Source organism: Prunus dulcis, chromosome 5 (genome assembly GCF_902201215.1).
Source record: "Prunus dulcis chromosome 5, ALMONDv2, whole genome shotgun sequence".
NCBI classification, from domain to species: domain Eukaryota; kingdom Viridiplantae; phylum Streptophyta; class Magnoliopsida; order Rosales; family Rosaceae; genus Prunus; species Prunus dulcis.
This window is the reverse complement of record NC_047654.1, coordinates 14,325,003-14,350,119: the sequence shown is the minus strand read 5'-3', so window position 1 is coordinate 14,350,119 and position 25,117 is coordinate 14,325,003. Positions and strand designations below refer to the sequence as shown.

The following is a 25,117-nucleotide window of genomic DNA, read 5'->3' as shown; positions in this document are numbered from 1 at the left end:
TTCATAAAAATAAGATCTATTATATGATTTTATTTTTAATATGAAAAATATAAATTGATCATATTATTATCATTTAATTAATAATTTTAATTTTTAATATTTGAATTAGTCAATGAAATTTTCTAATATTTTGAATGTTGCACTGTTCTCTGTCTTTTGCGTTATATATATATATTACAATAAATAAAAATTTAGCTTTAGCAAATCTGTTTACATTGGGCTGAGGCCCAAGTTCAGTCAAGATTGGGCTCTTATAAGTTTATTATATTGGGCTCATATAAATAGGCCCAACTTGATTCAATATTTGGGCTCATGAAAACAAATTGGATCAGTTTAAACCGGGTTTGACTCCGGCAGAGGAATTATGTTTTTTATTTTTTGTAATATTTTTAATTTCCAATATAAATATTGTGGTTCAACAGTACAATTTAGGCCATGTAAAAACCATGACTTGAGGAACAATTCACCCTTGACTTGGGCACCAAGAATGGCTCGGAATCCTTGTAATAAATTGGGTAAAGGATCAATAATTGATATGAAAGGAGGCACATGCTCTTTCTTAGGTAAAAATTACTATGACTTTTTAAGTAGGTCCCAAAACTAGTGAAATCCCAGAAAAACCCCTTAGGCATCTCTGCTGGATCCCCCTCACTTGTGGTTAGAATATGTCATTTTATCCACCATATTAATCTCCCTACTGCAAGTTGACCATTTCATGCTGTGATCTTTATAATGCTTGCTGATCAAAGCCACGGTGGGTGGAGGCAAAAACTTAGAAAGTGCACCAATTAGAGCTGGAAATGACATCCAAGGTGAAGTTGGTTTCTTAATTGGTGAAAACCAAACGAAACTGGTAAATGCGGTTCGAATTGGCCGATGTAGCCGATTCAGCCGGATTGATATACATCCCGAACAAACATGAACACCAAGTATCTTTATACATACAAAGCCAATCCCCTTTCAAACAATATCATTTCAATGATAAAAAAAACTTGGCCTTTAGCAAATCTGATATGCCCCAATCTAATCTTACCGTCAGAGCTGGATAAGTAGGCCTGAGGTCCAGCTTCAGTCTATATTGGGCTCATATAAATAGGCCTTAGGTGCGGAATAATACTTTTTGCTTTCCACTATTTACTTTGAAGACCTTAGAAAGAATGTTATCATTCAACAGTAGAATAGCATCATTTTTGGAGTGTTCCAGGGGTGACTTAGCAGAAGAGGAACCATTTACCATTGTCTTAGGCACCAAGAATGGATTGGGATCCTTTTAGTAAAAGAAAGGATCAATAATTGATATGAAAGTAGGCATATGCTCTTTCTTTGGTTTCTCATGTCATTCGGAGCATCATATCACCATCCATGACATCAGAGAATATTTGGTATAGGGATGGTAAAAATTCCTGCGGGGCCGGGTTCCCGTCTGGTCTCCGACTCTAATGGAGGAAGATTTCGGGGGCCAAATGGTTATCGAGTATGGGGATCTTCGAACTTAAAAATCCCCGACGCGTATGGGGAGGGGATGGTATTGGCGTCCCCATCCCCGAATCCGACCCGAAAATATATATGTTTATATTTAAATAAATAAATATATAATTATAATATTTATGTTTAACTCTAAGTTAACGTCTCTCTCCTAATTCTTCCTAATCTTTTCTAGAATTTCATATTGATGTGATTTTGAATAGTTGAGTTGAACTTTATAGTTAATTTGGATGTGTTGAATGATAATTTAATATGAAACTTAATGTTAAAATATATGATAAATATTTTTTGTGCAAAAAAAATTGGGGATTTGAGGTGGGTATGGGGGATAGTCCTTCGACGGGAACGGGGACGGGGATTCCCCGAAACCTATTAAACGGGGATTGGTTCGGAGATGGGGGCGGGGATGGAGAGCGGAGACGGGGATTGTATTGTCATACCCGACCCGAAAAAAAAAAAAAACTCACGTAAGAAAGAAGAAAAGAGAATATATCATCATCATCATTATCATCATCAAATCTCAACCGTTGATTGTGGAGAGCACCAATTCAATTTCAACCAGTACAATGTCAGCGTGACTAGATAACAGAGAGAAAAATAGAAAATTAGGTAAAATTTACTATTGACTTCTAGGTAGATCCCAAAACTAGTGAAATCCCAGGAAACCCCTCAGGCATCTCTACTGGACTGGATCCCCTTCCCTTGTTGTTAGAATATGTCAATTGAATCCTCCCTCTACTGCAACTTGCAACTGTGCACTGTTTAACTCATCATCCCAACAAAGGAATAGGTTGTTCATCTACACCGCCTGTGTTATTTTTGAATTCCTTCCCATTTCTGTCTCCATTTTGAGCAACCCTTTGCAAACCTTTGATTTGCTGCACAAAAAAAAATCTACAATCAGATTATTATACACAAATTATGTAATACATGGGAAATTGGAGAGCATGAAAACGAAAAAAAATAATATTGAAAATTGAAAAGGATACAATGAAGCGTTCCTTTTTTCTGACTCACTCACATGATGTAGGATTCATAAGATTATAAAATTATATTAAATTTTATGTTGGGACCACTTTATGTAAGAGAGTTGGAAAAGAAATTTGATGCAAGTTTACTGAATTGGTGACAGAACCTGCAACAAGAAACTCCCAAATAAGGAATTCTCTGCCTTGGTAAGCAAGTAGCCAAGAAGAACCAGCTAGACAGAATATTGAAAATAAAGGTAATGATTTCCTAATAAATTAAATGCTTAACAAGTTGAAAATAAGTTCTTATTCATTCCTCTGCCAAATAAAAAAAGAAGAAATCAATTTCATACCTTTGCTCTGAAAGATTTGATGATTGAAGCCAGTAACTTGTCTCCTGCTATTTGTCTCAGTCTTTGTATTAGTTCATGCCTTGAGATTTTGTTCTCCTGAAAGAAAGAAGGGTTCACAAAAATGAGGACAACAATAATAAATTTTTAATTACAAAAAGAGTGCCAATCTTCAAATGCAGTGAAGTACTACTTACCCTGTGATCTTTGTAATGCTTGCTGATCAGAGCAATGGTAGGTGGAGGCAAAAACTTTGACAGTACACCAATTAGAGCTGGAAATGGCATCCAAGGTGAAGTTGGTTTCTTAATTGATTCTTGAGTCTTTAAGAACCCTACATCATGAAACAAAAGTGTAGAACATGAACTATAGATTCCAAACACTGTAGAAACAAATCCAGAGAGAATATTTTTTTTATTTATAAAGTTGAGAAAGTTGCATACCTTTCAAGCAAGTAGGAGCTCTGAAGCTAATGACATATTCTGGCAAGATGTGAGTGTTCATGTAGGTGCTCCATGCTATATACTTCTTCGGAGCAATAGGATTGTCCACACCCGAATCGAACTCTTCGGAACTTGGATGATACTGTTCAGAACCAGGATGCACAACCTCTGGCCTCCCCAATATAACACGGCAGAGCAAGAGATGTCGCAGACCGTCTTCATCAACATTGGAGCCTTCCACACTAGAACACAAAACAAATTTGTCAACCAAATGTTGAGAAAAAGTGACAAAATCAAACTTCTACACAACGAAAAACAGATGAGCAGTTGTTTAAATTAAAGAATCAAGAAAAGTCTAAGTTGGCATGAGAATTCGTCAACAATCATACAAATTAATTAATGGACTTGTTCAATTCCAAGTTGAGTAGCCCAAGAAATTGGGACAAAGCAATCACTCACCATGTCATAGGAGAATCATCAGGAGCAAGGTAGACGCCACTGCCGTATAACCCATCTTTCTGAGGCTTCTCATGGTGACCAAAACCATGGCAGATGATATTAGAAATCTCATCCTTAGAAGAAGGTGCATACCAAGCATATTTCACATTGGGATTGCCACCACATTTCTCCTCCACGGCTTTCAAGTAAATTTGAAACGAACGCAGCCTTGCTTGCCCCACAAGGCTAGAATAGGAGTTCCTATGAATGGCCACAACATTGGCGTGCGGTCCAAGCAAACCCAAACTTGAAAGAAACCTCTGCTTGATGAGATCGTGGACTCTGTCCCCGTCGAAAAGTGCGACCAACCCGTCATTGAACATCCGCGATTGCGCAGAACTGGAACCCGAATCTACGACACTTTCGCAGTCGGAGATGAACGAATCTTGATCTTGGACGGAGGTCTCTGAGGCCGTATCGCTGGTACCCGAATCGGTAAGTTGATCGGTGAGTTCATCTTCGGATGAATTTTCAGAAGAAAACGCTGTAAAACCATGAGGGTTGCTCCCATCGGTGAAAACAGAGGACAACCGACCTTGAACACCGCTACACGCCATTGCAATAAAACCCAGAAGAAAGCGGAAGGAAATCTAGTGTGGTTTACAATCTGAAACCGAAGACAATTGTATCTAAAGACTAAATATGGACACGTATTAGAGTTTCGTGGAGGTAAAGCAAAAGAACAAAGAAACTCTGTTTTTTCTTAAACCAAAGAAAGAATCAGAGAAGAATTTGATTCAGACCCGGAAAGTGTTGGAGCAAAAGAAATTGATCCAACAAAACAGAAATGAAATTGTATGTATACAAAAGGATGGGACTTAAGAAGAGTCGGCAAATTTTGAGAACGCTAAAAAAGGCAAACTTACTAAAAATATCAATAGTATGCATACATTTCTGGACAGTTTTGAGAGAGAAAGAGAGAGAGAGTTGTAATTGCAAAGGGGTGGTTTTATATGAAATTCAAATCACAAAAACGGTAGTGAGAGAAAACCCAGAAATAAAGAATATGGGATTTGAAGAGGGTGTGTAAGAAATCATAACGAAACTGTCTGTTCTTTTGTAAGTGTGTGCGTTGGGGTTTTGTTTTAAATGAGAAGGTTTGCTTGGAGAAGGAGAGAAGAAGAAGAAGAAGAAAATATAAATACAGTTCAGGAAAAACTAACGGAACCGCCTTGTTTTTGTTTTGTAGAAATGGCGGTGCGGCGCTAATTGTTTTGATTACCCGTCGTTTTATTACCGAAAAGGGAGGCCATAGGCGCTCTCTGGACCTTTTTTTTGGCTAAGGCGGTTTACCCAAACCCAAAACTATACCCGGTGGATTTTTGAACTGTATGGAATTACTACAATACCCTTGTAAATATCTGTTCACTTTTTGGCCTTTTTGAACATAAAATGAGAGGGGCAAAAACACATCATTGGCATGGGGAAAGGGGTAGCTTAAAATTTAAAAAGACCTGCTCAGATTGGTCGGTGGGGAGATTGGATGGGGACGATATTGTGAATCAAACATTTAATTGAGGGGTCATGGATTTGTGGATTGGATAGAGCTTGAATGAAGTAATGTATGTTTTGTCACGTCTGTGTGTCTGTGTGTCTAAATGTGATTGATAGTTTTTCGCCACCCTAACTTGTCCTGGATTAAAGGTAACATGACATGGGTTCATAGATTTTTTATTTTTCTTTTGGTGCTAAGCTGTATTCATAGCTTCCCGGTTTTCTTTTGGCCATTTGGTATGGGCAAATATGAGAAACACTTTAACTTTTTTATCTGGCAGTCTATATTGATTGGAATAACAAAACAGTACTATTCCTATTCATACAAGTTTTTCTACTTATATTGATCTCAAGGGGTCTTCAATGTGGCTGGCTATGTCTTGGCAGAGAAAATAAAATAAATAATTTTCAAGGCATGATTGTCATACCAATAGAATGGAACTGCTGAACCTGTGGGCCGACCTCTCTCTGTTTCAGTGGGTCGGACAAAGATCCCAGCTGAAACAGTGATACAACAAGAGTACCAGCCACTAGCAATCTGTACCTTTTTTCTTCGGAAATCACCTTGGGTCAACGCATTTTGATCTTCGGGATGTCACATAAAAAAGGTCAAATGTCTCCCTAATAATAATAGAAACTTGGGCCTATGTAGGTCGACCGAAGCTTGAGCATTCCTTCATATTCTGCCCTAGAGAGACAAATTGTATGTTTTTATTTTTAATTTTTTTTGCTTTTCATGAAAGGTATAATAGGAAAACCGAGTAAAATTCACCATCTCCCAATAATGGATAGGTAAGATTAAACCCAAAATAAATAAAGAAAGAAAAAGAAGAAGATAAATACAATTTAAAAGCAGCAGTCCCAAACATGCCCCAAGTACTCGGCTGCTTGTAAGACAAAAAATATAAGCCCAATAAAGCAAAATAAGGTGTATAAACATTCTTGCACGTGGTTGTATACATTTTAATGTAATTTCATTGCAGTATACTATTACTAATATAGCTTTCCCATGAAAACTATACATTTTCGAAGAAAACTCTTCAAACCCAATACTATAAGGAAAACTGCCTGATGTACTTTTAAATGGAAATAAACACACTAAGGACCAATTAGAAAATAACTAGCTAGATGAATGTTTTTTTCTTTCTCCAATTGGGCTCTCTCAAGTGTTTTCGTATAAAATATATAGTTGTCGGCTTTTTTGTTTTTTGTTTTTCCTCCCAATTTGTCCCTACATTCGGGGTTCGATGTACAATGTTGACGCACAAAGGAAATTAAAACCACTCCACCCAAATGATATACATTATTGCTTACAAGAATTACAATCTAATTGACCTGATGCAACTAGCTGCCATAAGCATTGGAGCATACTAAACATGGACCGACTACACCTCGTATACTCAGGAATATATACAGAAGAAAAGAACAGATCACAAAACTTGATAAAATTTAATGCCGCCTATACAAGATGATTCGAAGCTGTTGGGATGGGACTAAGCTGACGGAGAAAAATCCATCACAACCATGCTCCCCATCCAGGAAACAGTTGACAAAGACGCTCGGGATCGATAGCATCTTGTATAAGTTGTTGAACCTGCAAATTTAGATTTGTCTTATGACAGATACCCAAAGCTAAAATGTATTCAAATCGCACCATTCTCAACTAAGTATTAAACCCAAAGAAGCGTCTCTCCATTTGCAGGGGTAGTTCCACAATGTGCCTGAGGAAACAAAGGTCCTCACAGGGCTAGTTCCACAATAGTTATAATTCTTGTTGAGATTTGCAGGGGTTTTTCCGCACAAGAGGCTGGAAGTTCTCCTGATCTAGTGCATACAGCCTTGATAATGAAGGCTGGAATTTTTCTGGTTAAAGGTATTTGAGAAGTAGATTATCATCTGCCACTAATAGATAAGTTCGATATGCTCTTTGTATTTTAACCTCTGGATCTTTGGTTTCCCTTGTAAACAGTGAAACAGATGAAAAACTTGGTAGCTATATGAATCACTAGATGAGGACCACCAGGATTGCACCAAAAGAGATGTCAAAACTGATTCCTCTGTCACACAATTTTTACATGAGAGGGAATCAATGTCCATTTTATGATAATGCTCAACATTGGCACAGCTGTAATGATACCATGTTCATTGGTGCTAGTTGTTTGATGCAGTATGAGTACCCAACCTCATCAACCAAATGGTTAAAGAAAGAATATATAAGGAGGCTATAAAGTCGATGTAACTGTGGCACTCGAGAATTACCTGTCCATGTATGCTTCGCATCTCTCCTTCTTCGTATCCATCTAGTTTTTGTTTTACACGCATCAACGCACGTGCAGCATCCTTATTACCTTCATATCCATCTTGCAAGCCTTCCAAGCTTAAATTCAAGTCGTCATCCGTTTCCTTACCAAGAAAAATAAATTTATTCAGTATAATCGATAATGTAAGCTGGGGTAGTTTGAACAGCTGCTACGTGTGAAACAATTTAAGAATGTCAACTGAGATGGATGACTGAATCAAACGTTTGAAGGTGGCATATTCTATTAAGTAATTACTTTTAAGTCAAAATGGCCAAAACATTATTATCATTGTTTTAGGTTCTGAGCTTTGATAGGAAGTGGAATTTGTCCACCTAAGCTAGCTGAGTAAACATAATTTTGGTGAAAGACACATAACTTAGGAAACCTTGTTTTCCAGTGTGTTCAAATTTTTAAGTTGTCAATGCCGTTCTAATTTGTAAATAATTTTCACACATTATCTGATGTTGATAAATTTTTGAAGGCACCAATTTATCCCATTCCCTTAGCATTTCTTGGCAGACAAGTCCTGGACTCAGATTGCATATGCATACACTGAATGTAAACAGAAAGTTAAGTTTCCATTACCTTTTGACGCTGCAAAGCTTTCAGAGGTGATAAAGCCCACTTATAAAGTGGATCATGAATAAAAACCTGCATAGAAATCCCATCTGATATCAAGAGAAGCAAGAAGTTTTGATTTTTATTTATTAATTTGAGAAATCGACTAAAGTTACATACTTCAACGATGGTCAGTAGTGCTTCTTTATTTGTCCTCATAACAGAAAGAGTTTCTTCACAGCATCTTCTGAAAACCCCTTCTACTCCAGTGACACCCATTCCATCAATGATGTCCCTTGTAAGTCTGAATGGAACCTGTGAAAATTTGTTAAGATAAGAACATTGAACCATACTAAAGTCAAGAAGCTACATAAACAAGCTTAGAAGGAGAAACATAATCACAAAGTACAAACCCGTTCTGGTGTTTTAAGCATCAAGCCTTGTTCAAAGGCAACACCAAGATCTATATGAACAACTTCTGCAGTGGTTTGATCAATTAAGATATTCATAGCATGTCGATCTCCAAGGCCAACAATATAACCAACCTGAATATGAGTGCAATTTCCAGAATTATCAACAAGTAGACAATCATGCAGTCATCTTTATAAATTAAGCAGGATTCATCCTAAAAAGATTATTCTTAATGAAAAAGACTGGAAACTATTATTTGGATTTGAACTACAATGACATTTTGCCATAAGAACAAAGGTTTGGATGTTTGGATTAGGGCCTCGGTACATTATACGCATTATTATGGACAAGTGGTTTGTCAGTTCCATGGTGAGAACATCTCTAACAAGGCTTGGAAGTTGAAACTACGACATTCCCTATTATTAAAGACCATGTCCAAACTGAACTGCCTCAGAACGAGTACAAATCACTAACCATTGAACTAGTAGCAACACTTCGTGTGTATGCAAGCCTCTTTTCAAACCAGTCAGCTGGTTGCAAGAATCTCTCCAAGAAAAAATGATGCATGACAGGCCTGCATGAGGTTGTCAATTGAATTAAGAGGTTAACCAGTTAAAATTTTGGAAAACTTGGTGTTCTCCATGTCAAAGACAGGTCTGACATACCTGAACTTCCTACAAACTTCTTGGAATGCCTTGCGCTTGTCCTTTCCCTGTCAAAGACCAAAGCATTTATGTAAGTTTGTTAAAGGTGTACATATGCTTTTGAATGAGAGTACTAGTATGATAACTCTAATCTGCTCCGTAACATTTTCTTTTGCATTCGTAAGTTGTGATACTCAATATAGAATTGTTAACTCTAGCTCTCTCCCCAATACATCTACTATCCATACTATTTTGTATCACCTACAATATTGGAGCAAACGTTAAGCCTAGCATTTCACTTTACACCTGAGTGAAAGATCTAATGATAAGTAAAGAAAACAAATAATATTAAGCCCCATATATGCACAAATTTGAGAGACATGAATACAATATTGGTATTCAGACATAAATGTTTGTCCTAAAAAGAGGTGTTCCCAAAAACTTCGTACAAAACTTTCTAGGTTTAGTGAAAAGGAGAACACCCTCTATTATTTATGCCGTTTCAATTAACTGGTTTTCTTAAATCACAATATTCTTCCTACTGTTACAAATTGTAAGCAGTAATACTTACATTTGTCACGTGTTCTCGGCATTTAAGAAATGACCAGTCCCCCACCCCATAGCGACCATGGGCACCTCCATTTCTCATGCTGAAAATTGAAAAAAGGAAAGTTAGAAAAACCATATTATTCAATCATTCTAAACCTCAAGTAGGCTCTAAAAGATGGTACCCATTACCTTCCTATAAGATATTCACCAAGAGGAAGAGTGCCATCAACCCATTCAAGAACACCAGCACTTGGAGTAAATGGAACTACCTATTGCATCAAGAACATTGTGATTTCAATAGGTAAAAGAATTAGATGATAAAGATTATTGTTAGGATTTTTTTTTTTTTTAATAACAAAACCGATGCATATGCAGTTGGAATCAATAATGCAATTTTCACACACAAGAGTTCATTTATTACTAAATCCTCAAAATGCATAAAGGAATTATTGAAGTCCCATCCCCATCAGATATCAACTTCCATCCCCCTTTGGGATGCAATAATCTCTATCTTAATAACATTAATACTTAAAGAGACATGATACAGACCTGATAACATGCATGGAAAATTTCTCAATGGAAATTTTAAACTGTGTAAAAATGTTTCAAAAACGCAAAAAATAAAAAAATAAAAAAATTATTATTATTAAAAAAAGAAGAAAAAAAAGAAGAAGAGGGAACTAATTTCTCATGCACTAGAACAATCATCCAAAAAGAAAATTTTGGTGATATTCTTCGTTTTCACCGAATTAAATATCAACCTTCTCCTTGATCATGATGGATCTGATATGTCATTATGGGATCTGATATGTCATAATGCAATTTTCACGCACAAGAGTTCATTTATTAATAAATCCTCAAAATGCATAAAGGAATTATTGAAGTCCACAAGTGTTCATTTATTACTAAATCCTCAAAATGCATAAAGGAATTATTGAAGTCCCATCCCCATCAGATATCAACTTCCATCCCCCTTTGGGGTGCAATAATCTCTATCTTAATAACATTAATACTTAAAGAGACATGATACAGACCTGATAACATGCATGGAAAATCTCTCAATGGAAAATTTAAACTGTGTAAAAATGTTTCAAAAACGCAAATAAAATAAAATGAAATAAAAAAGAGGGAACTAATTTCTCATGCACTAGAACAATCATCCAAAAAGAAAATTTTGGTGATATTCTTCGTTTTCACCAAATTAAATATCAACCTTCTCCTTGATCATGATGGGATCTGATATGTCATTATGTGTTGAAGAAGATACCTTGTATGTGCGCACTCCTAATCTTCTTTTCCATGTATCCCGGTGGTTCTGTAGAAAGGTGTTGACTAAACCAAAAAATTGTTCCATTACCTGTAAATTTATAATGAATCTTGTATATGTGAAAACATGACAGAAGCATTTATTCCCAAAAGGAAACAGGATACTAAAACATTTATTTTAGGAAAAAAAAAGAAAAAAAAAAAGGAAACAAGCAAGACTCCAGAGAAGACAAGGAATGCCCTCATAGCAAAGCTAAGTAAAGACTAAAGAGTAATATTACTAATGTTCCATGTAACTGCACATTACACTGATCCCACCTAGGGTGGCAAGTAACTAGACAACAAAAGTTGTAAGGGTACCAAATTAAGAATAGCATGTTCAATGCACTGTTTTAAAGTAGGAATGGACGTTTGGGAATAGTCAGGTAAAAATTCTGAAGCATCTGTGCCTTTATCAGAAAGCTTGAAATTTTACATACTGTCCCCGAAGGAGTTAGATCGCAAGACAAATAATATAGACGAAAAGATATGCATCTGCAGGCACACGAACGCACACCCAGCCGACATACAAACACCGAGTAGAAACTCTTACAGCATCCTGTCTTAGATCATCATTTCCAGATTTTGCCAGCTGTCTGTATCTGCAGCCATCAGAACCTAGGCATTCGACCACCTTTGGAGCATTTACACCATTCATTACTCTGTATATACACCAAAATACATCAGAATGTAGCATCTCTTATGGTAAGAAGATTATAAAAACACATATTGATACGGAATTTCATAATATTGCAAAGACATACCTAACTGAATCTCCTAATCCTTTGAAGTAGGGGAAAGAGCCTTCATGGTATTGACAACTCTGGTCAATGGAAAAGGTAGCTGTCACAACAGGCACCTGCCATTTCATCATAAATGCAAGGCTATTAATTAGTTAAGTAATAGATGCAAGCTCAATGAGCCAATTTCCGTCCAAAAAACCAATTAAGATGCCAAATCACCTAATCAGTCTATTTAAATTGGAATTTTCAAGTAATAAAACAAGAATAACCTTCACTTCCCAAAATACCATTGTTTATCATAGAAAGATTTCACAGTATCAATCATCACATCCCTATCAAATTCCTAAGTACAAACTATAAAAGTGCTGTACTTACAAGTTCCAGCTGTCGAAGATTACGCAGTTCTCTTGGTAGCATTACCTTTCTATTGGTATCCTGTTGACACAATCTAGTTAGATAGTAGCAGACAAAACTGTTTTAAGGCTTTTCCTTCATCATAGGAATGCAAAAAAGTTATTGAATTAAGATATTAAAAGACTAGGAACAGTAGTAATGTGTAATTAGGAAGAAGAAAAGCTCGACTTGATATCCATTTCACTAACCTCTCTCTTTGTTTCTAGTTCAGCAAGTTTGATATAGATCTCTACCATTTGTTTCATCTAATAAAAGAATGCATATATAAATATATCTGTACGCATTTTTAGTTCATATAGATATAACAATAAATTAAGATAAATCACTTGATCTGGAAAAATAATGCAAAATACTTGATTTATCATAGCTCCGTGATATGATGTTAACTCTTGTAAAAGATTCTCTGCTGCAAGCTTTTTATCCATATCTACCACAAATGAGTTCCTGCTGCGCTGCTTGTCCTTGATACGGTCACCATTTGCCAATGCTAGAAGCTAGTGCGAGTACAGATGGGAACGTAAAATATTCAATATTATTTCAATGCATAAAACAGGTTGACAAGACCATATTCACAATGAGCACGATTGAAAAAAGCATGGTACTTGTGGTGCGATATTGGCAATGAGAAGGTTTTTGTTTCCTATTTCACTTATTATAGCAATTCATACAGAAATATGAAACCCTTGTAAGCATATTACTCAAGAACAAAACATGCTTGGAATTTCAGGCCAGCTGAGGCCACTAAAATTAATCTTGAATACCTGAAAGATAGTATGATATGGATGGTCAATAGCCATTTTCTTTACAAGAGAAACCAAGGCATACTGCACATCCAATAATTAGAATCAGAATATACTCCCAACTTCTGAAGGAGCCAAGAATATGAGCTCAATGTGAACCTGAAAATTACGAGGTCCAGGGCAATCCTTTAAGCTACCCACTCTTGAAGCAATTTGGTATACTAAAGGGATGAATTTGTAAGACTGAACCTGTACAAGTATTGGATTACAAATCAAGCACAACTCTTATATAGCATTCATTATCCAGAAATATATGTGTGTGTGTGTGTATGTATAATATATATGTATATATATATATATAACTTTTTTACAGAAAACTATAGAAATTTGGTTTCTATTATTTCAAATATTGATTAATAATATTGTTCTCATTCACAATATACCTCAGTGATTGTGGTAAGCATGCTGTCTATGACATTTTTTCTAGAAGAGAGAGAGAACCACAGGGAAATTAGCCGAAAAACCTGAAAACATGTGTTAGCCCCTCAATGGCATTATACAGGGTTCAACAATAAAATAAATCAATGAGGATGGCTTTTATTTGTGTAAAACTTTCCACTCAATCCAAGGCAAACATTTTGTTTTCTGCTCAAATTGAATAAAAATTAACCTCATGCAAAAGTAATCAACATTAAGGGCCAGAGACTTTTAGGACCATTCACTACATAATTACAGTGCTAGATTAGGTTCGGTTGGACATAGACGTTGAGAGTAAGTGCATACCACTCGCACATCATATTTGTTGCCAACAACCAAACAACGCTGATATCCCTCCAATGCTAGGTTAAGGAAATTGTCCCTGTCATCCTGAGAAGTTAATGAAAACAAATACAACAGTTAAATGTAGATTATATTTTTACAAGTCAATTCCCGTATATACGCTCACCACTCTGCATTTACAAAGGAAGCCCAGATTTTAGATCCAGATGTCCCACAGATCATTCACTAGTTGTTAAAATTGCCCCTCCAACACAAAGCAAGTGAGAAGGACAAATTTTGAACAAGATTTCAACAAACCAAGGTATAACAACTACCTGAAGTTTTTCGGCCTCCTCCTTGTCCATTGCAAGTTGCTTTTGCAGCTCTTGAATTTTGACAGAGTAGTCAATCTTCTCCCCCTAAAATTATATATAGAAGAAGAAAAAAATGCCATGGAAACTTGGCAGGTTATCCCCATGGTACCTATAAATCAAAATGGCAAATAAGGAAACATAATAATGGTTTGAATTTACCTTTGTCGAAGATTTTAGCCGTTTAATGAGTGCTTCCAATTCCATTGTCTGTGAAATTGTCAATTACTAAAAATTGCTCAAAAACACTAAACTTGAGTAACTTTGAGTGCTTGTTCTAAGTTATTCTTGAGTACCTTGTGTTTCCTTAAACGCATAGCTGCTTGCCACTCATTAGAGTTTAGTCTTTCCTCATAACTCCTAAATAGAGCATCTGCATAGTGTGCAAGATGAAAATGTGTTCGGCTTTGTCTATCTCTGGACCTCTTGTCTGCAGCCTTCTGATTCTCGGTAAGTGAAACAGCAGGCTTCAAATACTTCTCTAAAATAGTTCTCGAGCTGAATTTATATTCCAGACAAAAAATTAAAAGAAAAATCAGTATATCTTTTATTCACATCCAAAATCAAATTATCAGTAGTTAAGATTTTCTATAACTTGCTAGATCTAGTCTCTGCCAGCCACTTCCCAACCAAGCGATGAACATCTGAAGACTCTTCATTTGACAGGAAATTTTGTGAGACATATTTTGCGAGGCTGATTGCCATCTCATGCTGACCTTGGCCGCGCAAAAGCTTAGCTTCTTCAAGCTGCCAAGATACAAAAGTTTACCAGTGTTATTTCCAACTTTTGAAAAAGGATGACAGAAACATTTAGACAGAGACAAATTAAAACCAAATTTAATTAAAATACAGAAATTAATTAAAACAAACCAGAAAAGGCCGCAAAGTGAAACATACACTGTTCACAGATTCAGTGAAAGGACTATGAGAGAACATGTTTCTACTGAACAAATAAAGCATAGCAATAACCTTGCACTTGAAAATGAAGTTTAAGTAGAAGATATTAAATTCTGTTTTGCACGTTGTTTCCATCCACCCAGACATGGAAGCAACTCAGAAGTTTGTTGGAAAAATCAAGTAATTGTGCAAAAGAAAAGTATCAGGCAACAGTTCCCACAGATCTTATAAACATTCAAATCTAGATGGCGGGTTACATGCGAAGAGAGTGAGCCCGCCGTTAAAAAAGCTTAACAATGATTTACAGTCCTAAGACTCATTGTCGCTGATGTTTGAATAATTAGAGACAAGAAAAAAGAGGATATATTCTCAAATGTGAGAAAGAAATTAACTTTAAGGGAGATATTTCAGCAAGTCATTATTTAGAGCTTCCCAGCACTCTACAACATCAAAAGTTGTCCACAAAAATTTGAGTGTCTTGTAACTACAGATGCAGTTAAGCAGGATCTATAGTAAAAAAAAAAAAATATATATATATATATATATTCTCAAATAGGAGCCTCTTATATGTACTCAAAGCAGTGGTTAAGAATTATAAAAACTATGTACCCTTCCAAGCCAATATAGGGACGAATCTTGCTCTCCTGATTCAACACAGAGGAACTTAAACTCATGCAGAGCTGCAGCTGCTTGAGAAAATCTAGAACCCTATATAACAAGGAAAAACAGACAAGGAGATATCAGGAAAGCAGGTTAAGTGGATGGTTCTATGATTATGAAATGCTGAAAATACCTTACGGAGGGTAGATGTGGACTGCAGAAGATGTTGCGCCATACAGTCCCTACAATTTAAGATTTGAAGTAGAACTCGCCTGAACGCTATCAAAGGCTCTAGTAAATTCATGTGTAACTGGGTCCGTTCCAAAATGGAACTCCAATCCATGTTCAGCCAAGATAACTAATTCAAAGTAAAAGACTATGTCAGGCAACCAGACATTTGTGCATGCACATATATATCTGAAACTGAGGTAAATTAAATTAATCACATATGAAATTTCTAAACCATGCTTTATGATTTCACCATGCATCTATAAGAAGAAACCTTAAATAAGCCCAAACAATAACAAAGAACACAGATTAGGCTCAATCTTCTTCTAATGTAAATACGGCTATAACATGTTACTACTACACATTAAAAAAAAAAATTACAACTTCAACATATACCAAATATTAATTAATACTTAGGGCATTGTATAACCTATTTGCGGGAAAACAAAAAACTAAATCATCATTTGAATAGAAAAAAAGGTCTTTATCCTATCCAAGGTCCCTGGCCTAAATGTTCTTGAACACTTAAATTTAAATCTGTTTATGGTTTGCATGAAATATTATTTTGCCTATACATCTGTAGTATAGCTAGCTCACCCTCTTGAGCTAGTATATTGGGAAATGTCAACAGGACTACCAACCACTAAATCCTCATTTTTGGTGCCACAGTGGTGTATGAAGTGAGATTAACTTGAAAAAAAAAATTACTAATTTAATTTTCAATAATTGTACGACATAATTTAGAAACATGATTATCACATGTATCATTTTGTAGCCACTTGTACTGAACATCCACCAACAAACAAATGATGGCTACTTAATTGATTTCATCCATCATTGTAATACCTGATTTATGGTAGGGATTACAGGTTCAGAATTCACTTCTTCCATCTCTGGATAAGAATTTATACCCTCACCATAATGACATGATGTCCAACGCAAATCCCAAGCCATGCCAAGATGATAAAGGATCTGCGCAAGGATACATAAGTTTAAGGGAAAAAAAAAAAAGGTATGATTTTCTTCTTCTTTGGTAATAAAATTTAGAAAATATGTAACAGGTTTTTTCTGGTTCTCATGGCATGTCTAGGTTTATCCAAGCATAATGAATCGACAAATTAAATCATTAAAAAGAATAACCTTGTAATGGACAGACATTACATATTTAAACTATTTATAAGTATTGCATCCAATGCAATTATTAGCATGGAAAAAGTACTGATAGACACCAAAGTTGGTGAGGATCGAAAGAATGCTGTCCGTGTAACTCTCTACATCTTCGAGATGTGTTGCTATCAAGAATGACTAAAATCAGACCTAACTATCCAAACAGAGTCATCCAATAGAATTCAAAATCTGGAACGTAATGCCAATTTAATGTCTTCGTTCAATTACAAATTAAAATTTGGAATGAACCTCTTTCCTTGAGAGAGGTAATCCATGCTTCAAAAAATTTAGCAGCAATGGAGGCCAAAAGTGAACATATTAAGAAGCACCTGCCTTTTATGTTTATCACATACCTGGAGCTTAATTATTGCTGAATATATGTGTTCAGTACTTTCTTCACTAGCACGAGAAACACACCACACAAGCTCCTGACACATATGAACACACAACATAAGTAAAATTACACAAGGTCGAGTTTGTAGGAGAGACAGAGTTGAGACCCATATCACCTGCTTTGAGTTTTTCAGCTTTCCGTGAAACTCATTGAAATCTCCCTTTTTCAGAGCCCTCAAACAACTGACCATTAACAAGGATAAATAAACAGTCTTAGATGCTTCAAGACTAACATATATGTTTTGTTTTCTTCACTTGTATGGCACGAATATCTCTTACCTATGCAAATTTTCATTAAAATGATCACTTTTGATGTGCATACTTGATGAAATAGAATTATTCCCAACGTGAAGTAAGGAGAAATCCCAGTTTGCAGTACGCCAAGCAGCCTCATACTGCAAATAGTAGATCAACAACATCAAGAAAAATGGTACTTGTAGCATTAAACTAGTGAGAAAATTTGCTAACCATAAAGCCAAACATGCCATTGATCAGGCATATTTAACTAGTTAAGATTGAAGACCTGCAATTCAGTAAACTCCAGATCATGATGAAAGTGTCCCTTCCGAGTTGTCAATCCTTGGCAATACAAATCTAGAACATGCATACAACCAGTTTGCTGCAAAGATCTAATCAGACCTTTATAAGGTTTCCTCTGCCTCATCGCATTTTCCAATGTGGAATTGGATAAATGACCTGTTGGTTGAGTCTCTTCCAGTGACAAATTTCTGGAACCAAAATCCACTGGTACCAAGGAAGCTGAACGTACTTGCAAGTCATAATACTCAAGGGCCTTGCTCCAGTTTCCCTCATGCTCGAAGGTAATGATTTGAGAGGTCAGCTTTCAGTGCCATCACCACAAAACCAGAAAAAATAATACAACTATGAGAATATACTTATGTTCTGAATATAATATCTCAGACATTCTAAAGTGCTCTCAATATCTGATGATTCAAATGAAACTGGATGGCCAAAGTCATAATTGGTAAGACTACATAACAGACACAACTAAGCATAAATTCACCCCATTGCAAAACCATAATTTTTGCTAACCTTGTGTGACTGGATGATCCCATATAAGCTGTCAGGTTCATTGATCTGAGTGACGGCTGCGACAAGTATTTCAATATGATGTGGCAACTGAAGAGCAGAAAGACACAGAACAGGAAGAGGAAGTCAAAAGCAGCACCGATTAAATAGAAGGACAAAACAGAACAGGAGAACAAACAATTCTTCCCATATGGAAGGACCATATGTATCTTCCATTTTTGTATATTGTTTTACAACAGACCCCAACTGTAAACAAGATCTAACATATCAGCTCATTAGAAAACAAGTACAAAGCCTACTATATATGTGGAACTAACCGCTTCAATGTGAGAGAAATCTGGGCTCCCCAGTGTGAGGCTGTTGAAATGCTCTTCACACCAATGCTCCACGTACATCACGGCAGTAAAGTAATTGCCACAAATCTATGAAGTACACATCCTTGTCAAAGCTATGGACTTATGGATACTAACTAAAGAAAGTTGTTTGGGCACAGACTTGGAATTAAATTATAAGAAAAAGAAATGAAGTAGGAACGGTTCAGAACTCACAACTGCTGACTTGGCGACGATAAGATAATCAATAGAAAGCCAATAAACCTGGGAACATATTTAAATTATCAGACAATTAACAAGAAAAAAGAATGGTTCAGAAAATATGTTTGACAAGCCTTAAACTGAACCAAACACAATATTTAAACATAATTAACTCCAGAGAGTAAGGCAGCAGATAACAGAATATCTTCGAACATATGCACAACACAATACCTTGTCCCATAAAGACGTCGCCATTGCCGTTCCACTTAACGCAGGAGCTGAATCTCCGGCCTTTCCAGGGGTGGAACGGGATTTGGAGCTATAACTAGAAGGCTTAGCACTCTACAAACCCAAAAGGGAATAATTAGATTAGTGCCATCTATGTGAAATATTCTTGTGACCAAAGTACTTGGATGAAAAACATACTTTGCACGATTAAATTAGTAAAAGATCACTGTCAAGACGACCAATAGACCTCTCTCATACTTGATTCAAAATTGGCAGCAGCAGAACGTAGTATTGTCTAATCTATTATTAAACGTACATACTATAGAAACTTCACTGCATCAAATGCAAGCAGAAAATATCCAAAAAATTCAAATTTTAGAGGTTATTTTATTTTAAGGTTATCTTCAAAACTTTTTCTCAAACATCAACAAATATTTCTCAATCTTATTCTTGGCTCCATCTCTCATATCCAAAAATGGAATTAAAATAAGAAGAAGGATGTCACACTTTGTTAAGTGAAAGGGAAAAGAAGGCTGTTTCCTAGATTAGTAAGTAGTTTAGTTCTTGGCAGGAATAGGAATGATTGTGCTGTTGCAATGCAATTTGTAATATTGCGGCGAACATCTTTTCCACTGGGTTTAGAGCTTTGGAGTTAATTTGTGATAGGAACCGGATTGGACTTTTTGCATCTTTATGGGTTTCTTCGTCCAACTATTTGACTACCCCTTAGTGCAATCCTTCTTGGTAGGAGAGGAGTGTTGTATTATTGACCGTATCTTAGGTAGTTGCTGTTTCTAATTTTTCATTTTGATGCTTGCGTTTTTTGTCTGACCGAGAGATTTTTCATGTATTATACTTCTGGTGTCCCGTTTTTGTAGGATGAGAGGAGTTTCTCTTAGACTGTTGGTCCACTTTGATTGTACTCTTCACCTTTTTATTGCAACTATTCTGCTTCCTATGCAAAAGAAAACACACACACACACACATATATATCTTTTCCACCCCGTTGTACTGTTTAAAGAAAAAGAAAAGAAAGAGAAAGAGAAGAGAAGGTAATAATAGTGAAAAGGCTATCTTGAAGAGGTGTAGGGAACTGAAAAGAGAACCATACAACGATTTTTCGTTTAATGCGAGAAAATTAAAGTACTTAACAATCTGAAAGAAACTTTAAACTAAAAAAAAATGAAATCATTAGAAGCAACTACAAAATAGTTTCATAGAATACCTTAGAAATTTCTGTCCTCGATGGCAACAAAGTTGTTCTTTGCATCACATGACATAACCGAAGTTCATTAAGGGCATTCAACCAAATTTGAATTGATTTGATTAACATATTAGAGTCTGTAAATATATATTCCTGCACCTGCATACAAAACATAGGCAACCAATCAAATCAACAATGTGCATAACAAGAACAAGATACAGCAGAGGGGAAACAGACCTGCAATGCTTTCACATAGATAACTAATAAAATAAATAACTCAATGAGGACTAAGTTATAAAACATGGAATCAATTCATGTCTTTAGATTTAGCCAGCACATCGAATCATCTAAATTTACAATCATGAATAGCATGAAGAATAAGAAATAGCCCATTCAACTGCCTCACATTCTCAATCTCATATAGGTGTCTCAATCACATCACAACTCTTCTGAAATAACACCAAGTTTCTTCCAATAAAAGTTCCCCTCCCAAACAAGAAATAGAGTCTCCCAACACAACACTTGCCCCAAAATTAAGAGACAATCAAAACAAGTTTCCTATGAAGACAGTCTATTTTTCAGTTACTGCCACCCATAAAATGAAAACCTTCCAAAACATGAAGCACCAAAAAGGTAACTTAATGCCACTAATAGTTTTAACTTTTAATGTACAAAATGGCAGAAACATCACACTAAAATTAAAAATAGACCAAAATACATTCCAGATTCAACCTGCAAAGAGATTAATTTGAGGAGATCAACATCCATATCCTTCCTTCCAGCAAGATTGACAACAAGGCTTGGTAATAGAAGCTCGGCAACTTCAGCTTTCGCCAACACAACATCCTGACATAATCTGAAAGAAGCAGCAAAAAAGGATAACCATTCTGACCAACATATCTTGATCAATGAACCCTTAACAACATACAATATCAAAGATAATACCTCAGAATCACATCACTGCAATAGCCAATTAGTGAGTAGACAAGTTGACAAATCCATGTATCGAAAGTTTTACAATCTGTCACCCATACAGTAGAATTCTCTAATGGAATTGCTTCAGCTGAAAATGAATTTAAGGAACTATTACATGTTGAACCGGAAAACCATTAATGAGAACCACACAACAACAAATAACCCAAGTAAGAGGTGTGACCAAATGATATGAATCCAAAATTGAAGGTATAAATCAGCATGATGCAACTTGGAAGGTATCATGAGAGTTGACATCACAGAGTCACTCACGCATGAAAAAACAATGAGATTTTACAAACAGTGATAAATAAAAAGGAAGCCCATGCTGCGTCTGGATCCCTAGGGCCACATGAAGCAGAAAGCATCAAGAAGCCTAACTAAACACTACCAAGACAACCTTTAACAAACAGTTTAAACAACATTAACCACAATTTTGAATATCACTTTAAACAGAAATTAATACGTATCAAAAACCAGCACCAGCGTTACCTTTAAACTTAATTTCCAGATCGAAAAGGAACTTCTCCACCAGCTCAATATTGACACCCTTTGAGTGAACCTGGAAGACAAGAATAAATTACACGAGTTTTCCATTGAAATAACATCATCCACAGTATTATAACTAGGTATAAAATTTAATTCCACAACTAATAAAATGTATAATAAAATAAAAATACAGAGAAAAGCATAGTTACCTCAATAAGAGACCTCTCATAAGAATCAAATGACAGCATAGTACTTTGACCCCTTTGAGTTGAAAGAATTCCCTGCTTCCAGGAAAAAAGCATATTATAGAACCCCATAAAAACCATCAGATTATAACAAGTAAAGCCAAAAAGAGAAAGGAGGAGGGGGGGAGCAAACAATAGATTTAAAGTTCCACGAGCAAATAAAAATTCATGCTATAAGTAACAACAGCATGCATAGTTTTATTGTTTTTTTTAATAAAAAAAAAAACAGTTCCTGGACAAGAAGTAATAGTTTACCTAGGTATAGGCTCAACTAGTCGATACATACGACAAGAACCCACACACTTGAAGCATTTTGCTAAGTGAAACAGTAATATAGCAATAAACTTGCAGACTAGACTATTACAGTAATCCAAGCTCATCATTTTCAATCTTATACAAATGTAGGATCCATGCACCTAATCTATGGACAATAATATTTACCGAACCAAAACAGTCATAAGGCCCAGACTCAACCTTGTAAGGATTTTATATCTTTAGGAAAACATTGCCTCCTCGCCTTAACCTTACCTTACATTTCACTCGGTCCTCCCCTTTAATGAACTAACATCATTCAAATATATTATATACTTATACTTCCCTCAATCTTGCAAATTTGCATACACCCTTGTCTATCACAGCAATTTTCTTATATTCTGGATTTTTTTTTTTTCTTAAGCCTGAACTTGTATCATGATTGACCATTCACAATAAAGAATTGCTAAGAGAGTTCAACTTCGGTACCACAATTTTTCAGCATAGAAATGAATGTGCCCAGCATAGACAGGTTGTGATCAAGATTGTGGTTAGAAGGGGGAACCTAAAGATCTCATTAATCATAGGAAGTGTGCCACAATTCTTAACTTACCATAAGTCATACTCATAATAAGTTTGCCGTTAGTCCTCTTAAAGTATGGAAGGTAAACAAAATTAAACAATAATGAATATATCAGTGACCAGGTATCAAATTAATTAAGATGAAGTGGTCAAGACAACGTTATCATTGAATGAAGTCTGACAGACTTGAAAAGAGGGCAAAGTCAAATGGCCATCCAAAGACTCACCCGAAGAGCTTGAGATGTCATATCAACTATTTTAACGGAATCATCCATCAGGTACTTTTTCAGAAGTTTCAAAAGTGCAACCACAAGTTCTTCAGATAAGCCAGTATCCATCCGAAATTTGACTTCTGTAGAAGAGTCATGACTAATAGGTTGGTAGACATGGATATCACTAGAGTTTCCTGGAAGACGAAAAACAACACAATGTGGATCCCCAATACCAACCTGCATTTTTTGGAAAAGGAAAGGAAAAAGTATTATTGCTGAGTTCAATGGGCAGAAGAAGAGATAATATCAGTCGAGCAGACGTACCCTAGATATGAAATCAGAGAGCAAAACTCTAACAGTATTTGTATCATCCGAGCCACACATGCGGACCAGGGTCCAGACAGCACCGATAATTTCCTGGTCACAATGCCAATATGTATTCTTTTCACTTTGAAATGTCTCACCCAAAAGAAACTTCTTGTGCAGTGCTTGGAGACTGCAAGAATGTACCAAGTTCACAGAGAATCTTATTACCAACAAGCAATGTAAGAAGAATTGGATTACAATTCCTGAAATAAAATTGAAACATTTTAAAGTTCAACAGTTATTAAAATCATCAAAACAATTTTGTAGTATATTCCTCAAAAGTGATTGTGCAATTTCATTCTACAAATGACAACATGTAGGGTTAGAGAACAAGACCACAGAAGAGACAGAAAAGAAGGAGAAACCACCTCCACAGAAGTAATCTTGGCGGAAGGTAGCAAGATCTCTTAACAAACTGAAAAAAGTCACAGTAAATAATTCAATCAGTGAGAAAATATTTAACAATATTTGGATTTCATAAAAAGCAAAGTAAATCTACACTGATGAACTTTGTTGGTTTACCAAGTATTTCCAAAAGCTTAAGCTGTTAGAATGTGGATGAACTATAATTTTTATATATTAACGCTCTCCATCATATATGGGACTCTCTCCCACCACTAGAGAGCCTGACACATGGAATCCAACATAAATTGGAAGGTTGCATCTGTAGAGACTTGAACTCATGATGCCCAGTTCAAATAACCATGAAAAATTTGTAGGTTTACACTCTCAAAACTAGCGTAGGATAAGGACCAACTATTATTTTCATATTGTATATACAAAAATCGATATTATATACCTTCAACAAATGATCTCGTGGAGAGTAAGCTCGGCATAAATCCTGATGGAACTTCCGAATCCCATCAAAGATATCTATTTCAGGGAAGGGCTCCAATTCCTACCACAGAGAAATTACACAAATGAAAGGGTACAACTCCACCAAAACCAAATTAAGACTATTTAAGAGGTGAAACTTCATTGTTGAGAAGTCAGAAACGTTACTCTGATGTAATCATAAAGAGATGGATCAGAATCCACAGTGAGCTCGAGGAGCAAAGACAAGACTTGGGATGATCTGCTGCCAGATTGTTCTCCCTTAGCTTCAGTGGGAATGCAACATGCCACCAACTTAGACACTAAAAACTGCATCAAAACACAACATGAGTGTAGCAGAGAATACTGAAAGGGGTCTTTTGTTGGGGGGAAATGGGGTATTGAAGGTGGGGCCCTAGGGGAGAAGATGTGCGGATGCAGAACAAAAGATAGACATATAGAGTCAATAAAGGAACACACCTGAAGTTGCTCACCCAGAACACTGATAATTTCTTTGGATGGATTACTTTTAAAAGTTTTCAGCAATGTAGAAATGATACGACAGCATTGATCTTGTAAAGCACGGCAACCAATGAATTGACTAACCAAATTGAAAAGATAACTGCATCAAACATCAAATAATCACAAAAGTAAGTGCATATTAAATTATATAGTTAAAAAACGTCCAAAAAATTTCTGTTTTCAGTGTTTTCACTACATAGGAAAAGGACTACAATTGTATAACATAACATCACTTTTCCTCTTCCATCCTATATGGAAAGAGAACTGCACACAAACACCATTAAAAGATACGAATATCATATTACTGGCTTTAACATTAGAAAAAATAGGGG

General features: G+C 35.8%; 2 protein-coding genes across 16 annotated transcripts in view; both read right to left on the bottom strand.

The window, feature by feature from the left end:
* Nucleotides 1-1,965: 1,965 nt before the first annotated feature.
* LOC117626931 (probable inactive poly [ADP-ribose] polymerase SRO5) lies at nt 1,966-4,904 on the bottom strand. The gene is made up of 5 exons (XM_034358757.1): nt 3,706-4,904; nt 3,247-3,488; nt 3,001-3,137; nt 2,807-2,902; nt 1,966-2,363 (listed from the first exon to the last, which is right to left on the bottom strand). Exons 1-5 carry the CDS (start codon nt 4,299-4,301, stop codon nt 2,256-2,258), a joined length of 1,179 nt encoding a protein of 392 aa, XP_034214648.1. The 5' UTR covers nt 4,302-4,904; the 3' UTR covers nt 1,966-2,255.
* A 594-nt stretch (nt 4,905-5,498) lies between these two features.
* The window catches only part of LOC117626929 (serine/threonine-protein kinase ATM), a 36,129-nt gene continuing 16,510 nt past the window's right edge, over nt 5,499-25,117 (bottom strand). For 9 of the 15 annotated variants that reach the window (XM_034358741.1, XM_034358746.1, XM_034358747.1 and 6 more), the window contains 44 exons: nt 24,744-24,885; nt 24,453-24,593; nt 24,250-24,348; nt 23,819-23,865; nt 23,409-23,580; nt 23,100-23,321; nt 22,003-22,074; nt 21,797-21,866; nt 21,278-21,395; nt 21,065-21,188; nt 20,354-20,491; nt 19,132-19,242; nt 18,916-18,963; nt 18,685-18,789; nt 18,371-18,457; nt 17,841-18,158; nt 17,597-17,712; nt 17,434-17,500; nt 17,278-17,352; nt 16,604-16,729; nt 15,723-15,887; nt 15,539-15,637; nt 14,628-14,779; nt 14,329-14,530; nt 14,195-14,242; nt 13,997-14,080; nt 13,686-13,769; nt 13,346-13,426; nt 13,062-13,151; nt 12,924-12,986; nt 12,516-12,656; nt 12,351-12,407; nt 12,124-12,183; nt 11,770-11,864; nt 11,559-11,667; nt 10,968-11,057; nt 9,890-9,969; nt 9,723-9,801; nt 9,173-9,219; nt 8,982-9,081; nt 8,510-8,641; nt 8,277-8,411; nt 8,124-8,189; nt 7,217-7,641 (listed from right to left, as the gene is read on the bottom strand). In XM_034358741.1, coding sequence (XP_034214632.1) covers nt 7,390-7,641; nt 8,124-8,189; nt 8,277-8,411; nt 8,510-8,641; nt 8,982-9,081; nt 9,173-9,219; nt 9,723-9,801; nt 9,890-9,969; nt 10,968-11,057; nt 11,559-11,667; nt 11,770-11,864; nt 12,124-12,183; nt 12,351-12,407; nt 12,516-12,656; nt 12,924-12,986; nt 13,062-13,151; nt 13,346-13,426; nt 13,686-13,769; nt 13,997-14,080; nt 14,195-14,242; nt 14,329-14,530; nt 14,628-14,779; nt 15,539-15,637; nt 15,723-15,887; nt 16,604-16,729; nt 17,278-17,352; nt 17,434-17,500; nt 17,597-17,712; nt 17,841-18,158; nt 18,371-18,457; nt 18,685-18,789; nt 18,916-18,963; nt 19,132-19,242; nt 20,354-20,491; nt 21,065-21,188; nt 21,278-21,395; nt 21,797-21,866; nt 22,003-22,074; nt 23,100-23,321; nt 23,409-23,580; nt 23,819-23,865; nt 24,250-24,348; nt 24,453-24,593; nt 24,744-24,885 — 4,909 coding nt within the window. In that variant the 3' untranslated portion in view covers nt 7,217-7,389. Of the gene's footprint in view, nt 5,927-6,495; nt 6,833-7,216; nt 7,642-8,123; nt 8,190-8,276; nt 8,412-8,509; nt 8,642-8,981; nt 9,082-9,172; nt 9,220-9,722; nt 9,802-9,889; nt 9,970-10,967; nt 11,058-11,558; nt 11,668-11,769; nt 11,865-12,123; nt 12,184-12,350; nt 12,408-12,515; nt 12,657-12,923; nt 12,987-13,061; nt 13,152-13,345; nt 13,427-13,685; nt 13,770-13,996; nt 14,081-14,194; nt 14,243-14,328; nt 14,531-14,627; nt 14,780-15,538; nt 15,638-15,722; nt 15,888-16,603; nt 16,730-17,277; nt 17,353-17,433; nt 17,501-17,596; nt 17,713-17,840; nt 18,159-18,370; nt 18,458-18,684; nt 18,790-18,915; nt 18,964-19,131; nt 19,243-20,353; nt 20,492-21,064; nt 21,189-21,277; nt 21,396-21,796; nt 21,867-22,002; nt 22,075-23,099; nt 23,322-23,408; nt 23,581-23,818; nt 23,866-24,249; nt 24,349-24,452; nt 24,594-24,743; nt 24,886-25,117 lie in introns of those variants that run through there. The other 6 variants (XM_034358749.1, XM_034358743.1, XM_034358742.1 and 3 more) reach the window with 6 other exon arrangements.

Excerpts from the sequence above, each read along its gene's own strand:
- LOC117626931 (XM_034358757.1), bottom strand. The coding sequence starts at position 4,301 with ATGGCGTGTAGCGGTGTTCAAGGTCGGTTGTCCTCTGTTTTCACCGAT. Across the intron at positions 3,138-3,246 it reads AGCTCCTACTTGCTTGAAAG|GGTTCTTAAAGACTCAAGAA; the intron begins GTATGCAACTTT and ends TTCATGATGTAG. Across the intron at positions 2,903-3,000 it reads AGCATTACAAAGATCACAGG|GAGAACAAAATCTCAAGGCA; the intron begins GTAAGTAGTACT and ends TCTTTCTTTCAG.